The sequence below is a fragment of the Balaenoptera ricei genome, chromosome 4, assembly GCF_028023285.1.
Source record: "Balaenoptera ricei isolate mBalRic1 chromosome 4, mBalRic1.hap2, whole genome shotgun sequence".
NCBI lineage: Eukaryota > Metazoa > Chordata > Mammalia > Artiodactyla > Balaenopteridae > Balaenoptera > Balaenoptera ricei.
In genome coordinates this window covers 28296663-28308678 of record NC_082642.1, presented here as the reverse complement: position 1 = coordinate 28308678, position 12016 = coordinate 28296663, and the positions used below count along the sequence as shown (strand labels likewise).

At 36.0% G+C, this 12016-nt stretch overlaps 1 protein-coding gene and 1 non-coding gene across 2 annotated transcripts in view; one reads left to right on the top strand and one right to left on the bottom strand.

The window, feature by feature from the left end:
- LOC132365243 (collagen alpha-6(VI) chain-like) overlaps positions 1 to 12016 on the top strand; it is a 170802-nt gene that overhangs the window by 47992 nt on the left and 110794 nt on the right. Inside the window, exon 2 of the mRNA XM_059921934.1 lies at positions 9910 to 10007. Within this exon, the coding sequence (XP_059777917.1) occupies positions 9910 to 10007 (98 nt within the window). The remainder of the gene's footprint in view (positions 1 to 9909; positions 10008 to 12016) is intronic.
- On the bottom strand, positions 1462 to 1676 carry LOC132365624 (small nucleolar RNA U3). The gene has a single exon (XR_009503151.1). It is a non-coding gene; the product is annotated as a small nucleolar RNA U3 (small nucleolar RNA).

Genomic DNA, 12016 nt, shown 5'->3' with positions numbered 1-12016 from the left:
CCCCACCACTGGTAACCACTAGTTTATTCTGTGAGTCTGCATCTTTTTCTGTTATATTCACTATTTTGTTGTATTTTTTAGATTCCACATACAAGTGATATCATACAGTATTTATCTTTCTCTGTCTGACTTATTTCACTTATCATAATGCCCTCCAAGTCCATCCATGTTGCTACAAATGGCAAAATTTCATTCTTTCTTATGGCTGAGTAGTATTCCATTGTATATATACACCACATCGTCTTTATCCATTCATCTGTTGATGGACACTTAGGTTGCTTCCACGTCTTGACAATTGTAAATAATTCTGCCATGAACATTGGGGTGCATGTATCTTTTTGAATTAGTGTTTTTTTTGGTTTTTTGTTTTTTGGATATATACCCAGGACTGGAATTGCTGGGTCATATGGTAGCTCTATTTATAGTGTTTTGAGAAACCTCCATACTGTTTTCCATAGTGGCTAAACCAATTTACCTTCCTACCAACAGTGTACAAGTGTTCCCTTTTCTCCACATCCTCACCAATATTTGTTATTTGTGTTCTCTTGGATGATAGCTGTTCTAAAAGAGTGTGAGGTGATATATCATTGTGGTTTTGATTTGCATTTCCTTGATGATTAGTAATGTTGAGCATCCTTTCATATGCCTGTTGGCCATCTGCATTTTTTCTTTGGAAAAATATATTTTCTAATTTTAAAACATCCTTGCATACCTGAGATAAACCCAGCTTGATAATGGTGTATTATCTTTTTTATACACTAAAGGAGTTGAGTTGCTAATGTTTTATTTAGGATTTTTTTGTATTTATATTCATGAGTAAAATGGGCCTTTAATTTCCCTTTCTCATACAGTCCTTAACTGGTTTACATATCAAGATTTTACTGGCTCCATATAAATGAAAAGGCTAATATTCATCTTTTTCTAGTCTCTGAAATAATTTGTAAAAGATTCAGATGATCTGTTCCTTAAAAGTTTGGTGGAACTTGCCAATAAATCCATCTTGTCCTGGGGTTTTCTTCCTGTGAATATTTTAAACTACTGCTTCAATTTTTTAAAAGTCTTTGCCTTATGTATAGTTATGTCTTCTTTTATACAGTTACCAACTTATGTCTTCTCTCTCTCTCTCTTTTTCTTTTTTTGATCAGTCTATTGTGAGGTTGGTGTTTTCAAAACTTAATTTTCTTTATCTTTCTTTTTTTAATTGAAGTATAGTTGATTTACAATGTTGTGTTTGTTTCAGGTGTATGGCAAAGTGATTCATATATATATATATACATATTTCTTTTTCAGATTCTTTCCCATTATAGGTTATTACAAGATATTGAGTAGAGTTCTTTGTGCTATACAGTTGGTCCTTGTTGTTTATTTTATATATAGTAGAGTGTTAATGTTAATCCCAAACTCCTAATTTATCCCTCCCTCTTTATCTTTGTTTTTTGTTTGTTTGTTTTCTCATTCAAATCCACTCAGACAGCGTTCTCTCCCTCTTACTCTCCCAAAGGAAGAGAAGAAGGATTATCACTGGCTAATGGCAGTTGCAGAAGCAACACCTAGAGCCGGCTTCACGCTCAGGAGAGAATGCTGTACCTCTTCCTTGTGGTTTCGGGTGCTCTACACATTCAGAGAAACTTGTCTAGTAACGAAATATACAAATGATACCAAAAGTATTTTACCTTTGTGTTTTAATTTGCTGATTTCTGCTCAAAGTTTTAGTACCTCAGTATCCCTAAAGTACTTTTAGATTTATTCTGTAATTTTTCTAACTTCTAAATTGGGCACTTCGTTCCTAGTAGATTTGCCTTGTTGGAATTTTAGTTCTCTTAAGTTTATGTCGTGGGGTCTGGGAGGATTCCAGCAGTTTCAGACATGGAAAGGATCAATAGTCAAGACAGGCTCCTTCTGTGGCTGGTATGGGCCCCTCCCACGGAGGACCGGCAGGGGTTCTGTCTGGGGGCAGCTTCTTCTACGGGATTGTTTCAAAATGTGAGTTCAGTATTTCAGTGTGCTCTTGGCTTAATTATTCATGTTTTTTTTTTTCTAGTACTATTTGTTAGATCACATAACTGTTAACTGTGTGGAGCTGCTAGAATTTAGAGAGAATGTAGTCCTTGTGCTTTAGATGAGAATCATACAGAAGTAAAGTGGTATTACCTAAAGTCACACAACAGTTTAGGAACCACGTGAAAGCCAGGTCATGAGACTGTATAGCCTGTGCTCTTCTTGCTGAGCCAAACACCCCTCAACACAGAAGAGTGTGCATTTTACAGTGGCAAGGTCACCTGCATGAACTTGTTCAAATATGATCCCCATACAGCCTCTTTTTGTGGTTCCAGAAAATGCATTTGGGGGAAAGTGTGACATGAACAGTAAAACTATGAAACTGGCCTGGCTGGCGAGTGCTTGCTCATATGTTTTGTTTTGCTCACCATCATTGATCCAATGTTTATTTGTTACCATTGTGTGCCAAGGATTTATCCCGCAGAATTTCAATATGAAATGAAGTCTCACTTTGAACATTTTTCTTTTTACCTTTTGACTTCCGAGAAGGGAGGAAGGGAAACAGTAAAGAGATGAGGGGTTTACTAAGCAAAAAACCATTTATCTTGAACTTTGTGTCTCAGATCCCGTGTTGCTTCTTACAATACAAAAGCTGACAATATTCATGTTTCTGAAGAAACGTAAAATCGGTACTTAGAAATGATGTTTCCTGCATGCTCATTTTAAAGGAAAGAAATAGTGTTTATCTTAATTCTGCTGAAGTCTTTTTTGTATCCCTTCTGGGCTTTTCATATTTTTTCAAAGACATGTCCTAGATTATGAATTGGCTCATAGGGGCAGAGGTCTCCCCGAAGCCCCTGGTTGTTAATAGCCTTAAGAGAGGTGTTGCACAAGTTCTAAACATTCTGGGTTTGAAGCCAAGTATTGGGTGCCTGTATTGCTTTTGCAGCTGTAGCTTAAATTAGAAACATTCTTCCTTCTTGACAGAAAGTTTACAGAGATCCAGATATTTTTCACTTTCTTTTTTAAATTGAATTATTATTAACATACAATATTATGTTATTTTCAGGTGTACAACATAGTGATTTGATATTTTTTATACATTATGAAATGATCACCACTGTACCAAAGTTGTTACAATATTATTGACTATATTCCCTATGTGTGTGTGTACATTACATCCCTGGAAGTTTGTACCTCTTAATCCACTTCACCTGTGTCATCCATTCCCCACCCCCCAGGTCCCCTCTGGCAATAACCAGTTTGCTCTCTGTACCTATGAGTCTGTTTCAATTTTGTTTTGTTTGTTCATTTGTTTTGTTGTTTAGATTACACATATAAGTGAAATCAGACAGTATTTGTTTTTCTCTGTCTTATTCCATCCATAGAAGAATGGATAAACAAGATGTATATATACAATGAAATATTACTAAGCCATAAAAAAATAATGAAATCTTGACATTTGGAACAACATGGATGGACCTTGAGGGTATTATGCTAAGAGATTCAAATTTTTTAAAAGGCTTTTTATAGCGTTTAACTTCTGGGAAAAGTGTATTAGCTTCAGCTTGCTTGAATCAGAATGAATGGAGTACTAAAAATTCTGATTAAAGAGATCTGTACCATTGAGAGTGAGAGTGTTTCTATAATAAGAAGCAATCAATCTGACTGTGGTTATATTAAGCTGAGGTGTGCCATGAATTTAAGTTTTATGTTGTTACTTTATATATGTATCTCCTTCATTCTCCCCTCATGTCTTTGAGTACTTACAATTTTTATTTTAAATATTGAGATATTTAAAAAATTTTAGTATGTAAATCCATAGGCAATCCATCCATGTTTTGATGTGGTAAAATTGAACCAAAGCCTCCCCAGCATTAACTTAGAGATTTATTCCCCCCTCTCTCCATACTAGTCCTTTGTGTGGTTTGGCACACACACAAGACAAGGCACATAAGCACTTCAAGAGCCCCTTCCACTGGGCTTCCACATTGTATAGCCATACAGCACACCAGATTTTGCATTCCATTTAAAGGCTTCAAGAAAATTGTTTTACAAAGTTAGCAGAAGGAAAGAAATCATAAAGATCAGATCAGAAATAAATAAATGAAAAAGAAATGAAGGAAACAATAGCAAAGATCAATAAAACTAAAATCTTGTTCTTTGAGAAGATAAACAAAATTGATAAACCATTAGCCAGACTCATCCAGAAAAAAGGGAGAAGACTCAAATCAATAGAATTAGAAATGAAAAAGAAGTAACAACTGAAACTGCATATTACTATATGCCAATAAAATGGACAACCTGGAAAAAATAGACAAGTTCTTAGAAAAGCACAACCTTCTGAGACTGAACCAGGAAGATATAGAAAATATAAACAGACCAATCACAAGCACTGAAAATGAAACTGTGATTAAAAATCTTCCAAAAAACAAAAGCCCAGGACCAGATGGCTTCACAGGTGAAGTCTATCAAACATTTAGAGAAGAGCTAACACCTACCCTTCTAAAACTCTTCCAAAATATAGCAGAGGGAAGAATTCTCCCAAACTCATTTTACAAGGCCACCATCACCCTGATACCAAAACCAGACAAAGATGTCACAAAGAAAGAAAACTACAGGCCAATATCACTGATGAACATAGATGCAAAAATCCTCAACAAAATACTAGCAAACAGAATCCAACAGCACATTAAAAGATTCATACACAATGATCAAGTGGGATTTATCCCAGGAATGCAAGGATTCTTCACTATACACAAATAAATCAATGTGATATACCATATTAACAAACTGAAGGAGAAAAACCATATGATCATCTCAGTAGATTCAGAAAAAGCTTTTGACAAAATTCAATGCCCATTTATGATAAAAACCCTGCAGAAAGTAGGCATAGTGGGAACTTACCTCAACATAATAAAGACCATATATGACAAATCCACAGCCAACATTGTTCTCGGTGGTGAGAAACTGAAATCATTCCCATTAAGATCAGGAACAAGACAACCTTACCCACTCTTACCACTATTACTCAACATAGTTATGGAAGTTTTAGCCACAGAAATCAGAGAAGAAAAAGAAATAAAAGGAATCCAAATTTCAGTAGAAGAAGTAAACCTGTCACTGTTTGCAGATGACATGATACTATACATAGAGAATCCTAAAGATGCTACCAGAAAACTACTAGAGCTAATCAATGAATTTGGTAAAGTAGCAGGATACAAAATTAATACACAGAAATCTCTTGCATTCCTATACACTAATGATGAAAAATCTGAAAGAGAAATTAAGGAAACACTCCCATTTACCATTGGAACAAAAAGAATAAAATGCCTAGGAATAAACCTAACTAAGGAGTCAAAAGACCTGTATGCAGAAAACTATAAGACACTGATGAAAGAAATTAAAGATGATACAAACAGATGGAGAGATACCATGTTCTTGGATTATCAACATTGTGAAAATGACTCTATTACCCAAAGCAATCTACAGATTAAATGCAATCCCTATAAAACTACCACTGGCATTTTTCACAGAAGTAGAATAAAAAATTTCACAATTTGTATGGAAACACAAAAGACCCTGAATAGCCAAAGCAACACTGACAAAGAAAAATGGAGCTGGAGGAATCAGGCTCTTGGACTTCAGACTATACTACAAAGCTACAGTAATCAAGACAGTATAGTACTGGCACAAAAACAGAAATATAGATCAATGGAACAGGATAGAAAGCCCAGAGATAAACCCACGCACAGATGGTCACCTTATCTTTGATAAAGGAGTCAAGAATATACAATGGAGAAAAGACAGCCTCTTCAATAAGTGGTGCTGGGAAAACTGGACAGCTACATGGAAGAGAATGAAATTAAAACACTCCCTAACACCATACACAAAAATAAACTCAAAATGGATTAAAGACCTAAATGTAAGGCCAGACACTATCAAACTCTTAGAGGAAAACATAGGCAGAACACTCCATCACATAAATCACAGAAAGATCCTTTTTGACCCACCTCCTAGAGAAGTGGAAATATAAACAAATGGGACCTAATAAAACTTAAAACGTTTTGCACAGCAAAGGAAACCATAAACAAGACCAAAAGGCAACCCTCAGAATGGGAGAAAATATTTGCAAATGAAGCAACTGACAAAGGGTTAATCTCCAAAATTTACAAGCAGCTCCATGCAGCTCAATATCAAAAAAACAAACAACCCAATCCAAAAATGGACAGAAGACCTAAATAGAAATTTCTCCAAAGAAAATATACAGATTGCCAACAAACACATGAAAGGATGCTGAACATCACTAATCTTTAGAGAAATGCAAATCAAAACTACAATGAGGTATCACCTCACACTGGTCAAAATGGCCATCATCCAAAAATCTACAAACAATAAATGCTGGAGAGGGTGTGGAGAAAAGGGAACCCTCTTGCACTGTTGGTGAAAATGTAAATTGATACAGGCACTATGGAGAACAGTATGGAGGTGTCTCAAAAAACTAAAAATGGAACTACCATACGACCCAGCAATCCCCCTACTGGGCATATACCCTGAGAAAACCATAATTCAAAAAGAGTCATGTACCACAATGTTCATTGTAGTTCTATTTACAATAGCCAGGGCATGGAAGCAACCTAAGTGTCCATCGACAGATGAATGGATAAAGAACGTGTGGCACATATATACAATGGAATACTATTCAGCCATAAAAAGAAACAAAATTGAGTTATTTATAGTGAGGTGGATGGACCTAGATACTGTCATACAGAGTGACGTAAGTCAGAAAAAGAAAAACAAATACCGTATGCAAACACAAATATGTGGAATCTAAAAAAAAACAAAAAGGTTCTGAAGAACATAGGGGCAGGACAGGAATAAAGACACAGACGTAGAGAATGGACTTGAGGACATGGGGAGGGGGAAGGGTAAGCTGGGACGAATTGAGAGAGTGGCATGGACATATATACGCTACCAAATGTAAAATAGATAGCTAGTGGGAAGCAGCCACATAGCACAGGGAGATCAACTCGGTGCTTTGTGACCACCTAGAGGGGTGGGTTAGGGAGGGTGGGAGGGAGACGCAAGAGGGAGGAGATATGGGTATATATGTATATGTATAGCTGATTCGCTTTGTTATTAAGCAGAAACTAACACACTATTTTAAAGCAATTATACTCAAATAAAGATGTTTAAAAAAACTACATAGGATTTGATAAGTAATTAAATACAGAAAGTATTATTAAAAAGAGAAAGAAGATGTGGCACATATATACAATGGAATATTACTCAGCCATAAAAAGAAACGAAATTGAATTATTTGTAGTGTGGTGGATGGATCTAGAGACTGTCATACAGAGTGAAGTAAGTCAGAAAAATCAAAACAAATGCCGTACACTAACACATATATATGGAATCTAAAAACCAAAAAAAGGTTCTGAAGAACCTAGAGGCAGGACAGGAATAAAGATGCAGACATAGAGAATGGACTTGAGGACACAGGGAGGGGGAAGGGGAAGCTGGGACGAAGTGAGAGAGTGGCATGGACATATATACACTACCAAATATAAAATAGATAGCTAGTGGGAAGCAGCCGCATAGCACAGGGAGATCAGCTCGGTGCGTTTTGACCACCTAGAGCAGTGGCATAGGGAGGGTGTGAGGGAGGCGCAAGAGGGAGAGGATATGGGGATGTATGTATATGTATAGTTGATTCACTTTGTTATACAGCAGAAACTAACACACCATTGTACAGCAATTATACTCCAGTAAAGATGTTAAAAAAAGAAACTTGTTTTACAAAATGCTATCCCAAAGAACTCAACTCTTAATGTACCAGTAGTATTGACCACCTGCATGGTGAAATTTCCGGATGCTGCATACCGTTTGGGACTATTGTGGCCTTACGTAACCCTCACTTTTCTCTCCAGGTTTTAACTTCCATTCAGTACTATTTCTTCCCATCTTTGGTGTTTATCCTATAGAGTAACCTAAAGTCTCTTATCTCTCATAACTCCTAAAGATAGCACTCATTTATAAAGTTCATAATATAAACAGAAAAGAAGTGAAGAGCGTAAAGCCCTGGTTTGAAAAGCAAAAATAAAAAGGCATGAAAACAAGTACCAGTAACCCCTAATACTTAGAAAAAAAGACATAGAACCAAAAAACTTGGAGACACTTTTTGTGTTCATAATGTTGAGTTTGGTATTATGTATAGAATGGATAAACAACAAGGTCCTACTGTATAGCATAGGGAAATATATTCAATATCCTGTAATAAACCGTAATGGAAAAGAATATGAAAAAGAATATATATGTATAACTGAATCACTTTGCTATATAGCAGAAATTAACACAACTTTATAAATCAGCTATACTTCAATAAAATAAATTTTAAAAATAATACTGAGTTTGGGATGCAGAGGAACTAAGTTTGAGAGTCCAGATTTTAGAATTGCATAGATGTGGGCTCTAGTCTGAACTGTGGCCCATTTTATCCGTGTGACCTTGAATCACATTACCCTTTATGAATCTGTTTCCTTATCTGCAGAATAGGAACAATAATATGACCTGCTTCTAGGTTTCCTATCGATATCAAACAGGAGAACAAGTATAAAGCTGCTAGCACAGGGCATGGAACATGGTCAAGACTGACCAAATGGTAGACTTTGTTATTATTGTTATACACATTAGTAGAAAATTTGTACACATAGTATGACTTGGTTTTCACTTTGGACAATCCACTTTGGGACCAAAGTTCCTCTAAAATGAAAGGTTGGACTAAAAACAACCTCTTAAAGGCCCCTTCCAGCTTACTGATTTCCTCTGAAATAGGATGGATAAATTGACTCACAGCCTGAAAAGTTTAAATCATCTAGGCTTCCTATGAAGGAACAGAACAGAGTCCCAAATTCCAGAATGTCAGAGGGACGATGGAGTAGATGAGGAAATGGGGATGGAATTTTCATGGCAAAGGTCCCTTTTCTGAAAGGGTGAAATATTACACAATAGGAGCCTGCCTGACAAGGAATGAGACAGCCATTTGTATCAAATACATGTTTGGGTACGAATTAAGCAAGAAAGAGAAATACTAGTTTATTAACACGGATCAATTCATTTTTTATTCAATGGATGAATGAGTGAATGAATGAGCCCAACCTGCTTAATTGAAATATTTATTGTCAATATCTTCAATATCCTATTTTATCCTATGAAATGAATAATTCAAGGTGGCTGAAAACGCTTTAGGCCAAACCAGAATTGGAAAACTTTGCTTCATGCAGTTCTAGGTTGTTGGAATAAAAATGGTACCAATTGCGTCATTCTGAGGACCAAGACATCGTATGCAATATGGAGGGTCACTACTTATTTCTTTATGTCTTCTCTCAAATTTAAGAATAAAGGGAAATAGTTACCTTTCTAATCATGTAGGAAAAGGAGAAAAGAGAATTTTGACCACATCTAGAAATACTTCCCAAGTATGAAACACACCTACATGTTCATGATGGAAGAATTACAAATCAGCTCTTAGACTGTGTCCCAACTGTGAACTCTGAATTGTCTTGGCAATGAGTAGACAGAGGGTGACATGAGGCTATAGGAAAATTGATTAGTAGGAACACATAATATTGGTGGAAGTAGAATGCATCTGGCTGCTTCCATTGACAATCTAAAATCTCATGTTTCTACAGGGTCTGGGGACCAGGAGAAGCTTTTGTGATTCTGTAAATGTTGACGGTTCATTTTTCTCCAAGGCACTTCACAGAGCCGAAGGTCAGGGAACCTCAGAAATTCCTTGTCTTCTGTTGCACCCAATTTACTATACAATTTTGTGTGCTCATATGTGTTTGAGTCTTGATTTCCAAATAATATCCACAATAATTTTAGATGTTTATATTTTTGCCTTTTCAGATTTCAAGTTGGTGATTTTTCAGGTTATAATATGAAAATGCTGCTCACTTTGCTCCTTATGATAATTTGTTCCCACGTTTCTGTCAACCAACATTCTGGTAAGGAAAAAAATGAAAAGAATTCTTTTCCTTAATTTTCATTATGGAAAATAATATATGAGTTTGACTTGCTTAAAAGTTAAGAGTTTTGTTTTGCTTTGTTTTGATTTTGATGATGGTAAGGGTGGGAGTGGCAGCTCAATTTCTTTTGATGTCACCCTGTGTTCCTTTGAAGATCATTTGTTTCTGGATCTTATTCCTTGTTCACAATAGGAAGATATGAGAGCTATTTTCTTGTCCTCAGTTTCAACTCCTTCTAGGTCTTCTTGGAGGTTGCATGAAAATTCTCTTTTAACATTTGGTTCAGGCCTGGAAAATTTGAAATCTCTCTTTCTAATTCGTTTGTGGCAAAACATTTGTCTTGGTTAAGCATCCAGATTTTGCTCCAATTTAAACTGAGTGTCTGATTATTGTAAAGAAAGGGCTTTTACCCTGAAGAGAGAGCTCCAGAGCCATCCACTGTCAGCAATCTATGTCCAGTGGACTTGAAGTCAAAACACTGGCCAAGCCTTCACAGCCTCTACCACCTCCTAAATAATCAGTTCTTGTATTGGTCGCTTCATGTCCAGGGCCACCTAGATTGGCTTTTACAGTTTTCTCAAGGACTCTGACCTTGGAAGCAAGTTTTCTGGAGAGACAGATTAGATTTTGCCCTGCAAACATCTTCCTTTGATGTCTCACTAGGCCTGTTATTAAGCTTTCTAAAGAAAGGCAATGCTTTTTCCCCAGTTGTTCTGTGGTTCAGATATAGTGATGGGCCTGGTTAGAATCTAAATATGCCTCCTGTGCCAGTGGCTACATTTCTTTTCTCCATACAAAATGTGGGGATTTGTCCATGAATAGAAAGGTCACTTTTGGTCACAAGTCAAGCCATCCTAGGCAGTACTTACCTGACAGTCCTCAGAGGGGTTACAGCCTTCTCTTGGAGGAAGATGTTAATCCCCCCTCAATTAGTTTTTCCCCTGAGATGCTGCTGGCTATATGATCATCAAAGCAATCTCAAACTGGTTGAAATCAGGTTGTTTAGAAGAAAAGAAAGAATGATTTTGTCCACTATGCCTCGATCAGACTGCTCTAAAGAGAATGAAGTAACATGCTGGGGTGCCAAAGCTGATTTCCTCGCAGTTGTAGACAGGAAAAGATCGAAGTTCTTTTAATTTGATTAGAATTTATCTTGTGACTATTTCAGATAATCAGAAACTCAGAGTGAGGAGAGACCTTAGATATTTTCTAGTTGAATCTACTCATTTTAAATATGAGGAAACTGAGGCCCAAGTATACTGAATGGCTTGACAGAGCTGGAAGAATTAGCTGATAACAAAGTCAGGACTCACATTGCTTGTTCAATTACACTGTATTTTCTTAAACATACACCATCCAGACACACACAAATATTTCCCTCCCTTCCCTGGACTAGAAATGGATCTTACAGAACAGTGGTAAGAGCTCTGAATTCAAACCAGCAGACAGACCATGAGTGAATGATATTTTGTGCTTGAACCAAATAACTCTCTATCACATAAAAATATAATTTTACATACCTAGCATTGAATCTGGCATTGAATGAAGCCTTAAAAGCTCAGCAAAGTATTGTATTCCTCTATAAAAATTATATTCTTAATAGAAATTAAAAGTTTCATCCTATTCCTAGCTTAAGGTAGGAATGTTAATGTTAATGTTTCTATCACATTTTACATTTGTGAGGATAAATTTACCAATTATAATGCCCACTCATCAAAAAATATTGTAAATAACTTTAAGATAGATTAATGCAATCTCATATTTATGATTTTTAGGATTTTTTTTAAACTTCACCAATTTGACACTTTGAATACAAAACTAATATGTTTATAAGTTAATCAGATCACTTGTTGCGTTGCTTAAGTGGAAATCACAATGAAAGGCTATTTTTTAGATTTCTCCATTCACACAAATTTGATTAGATTCTCAATGAAAATGTTTATCCTGTTGATATAAATTGAGGTCAAATTCTGAAAGAAAAAAAAGAC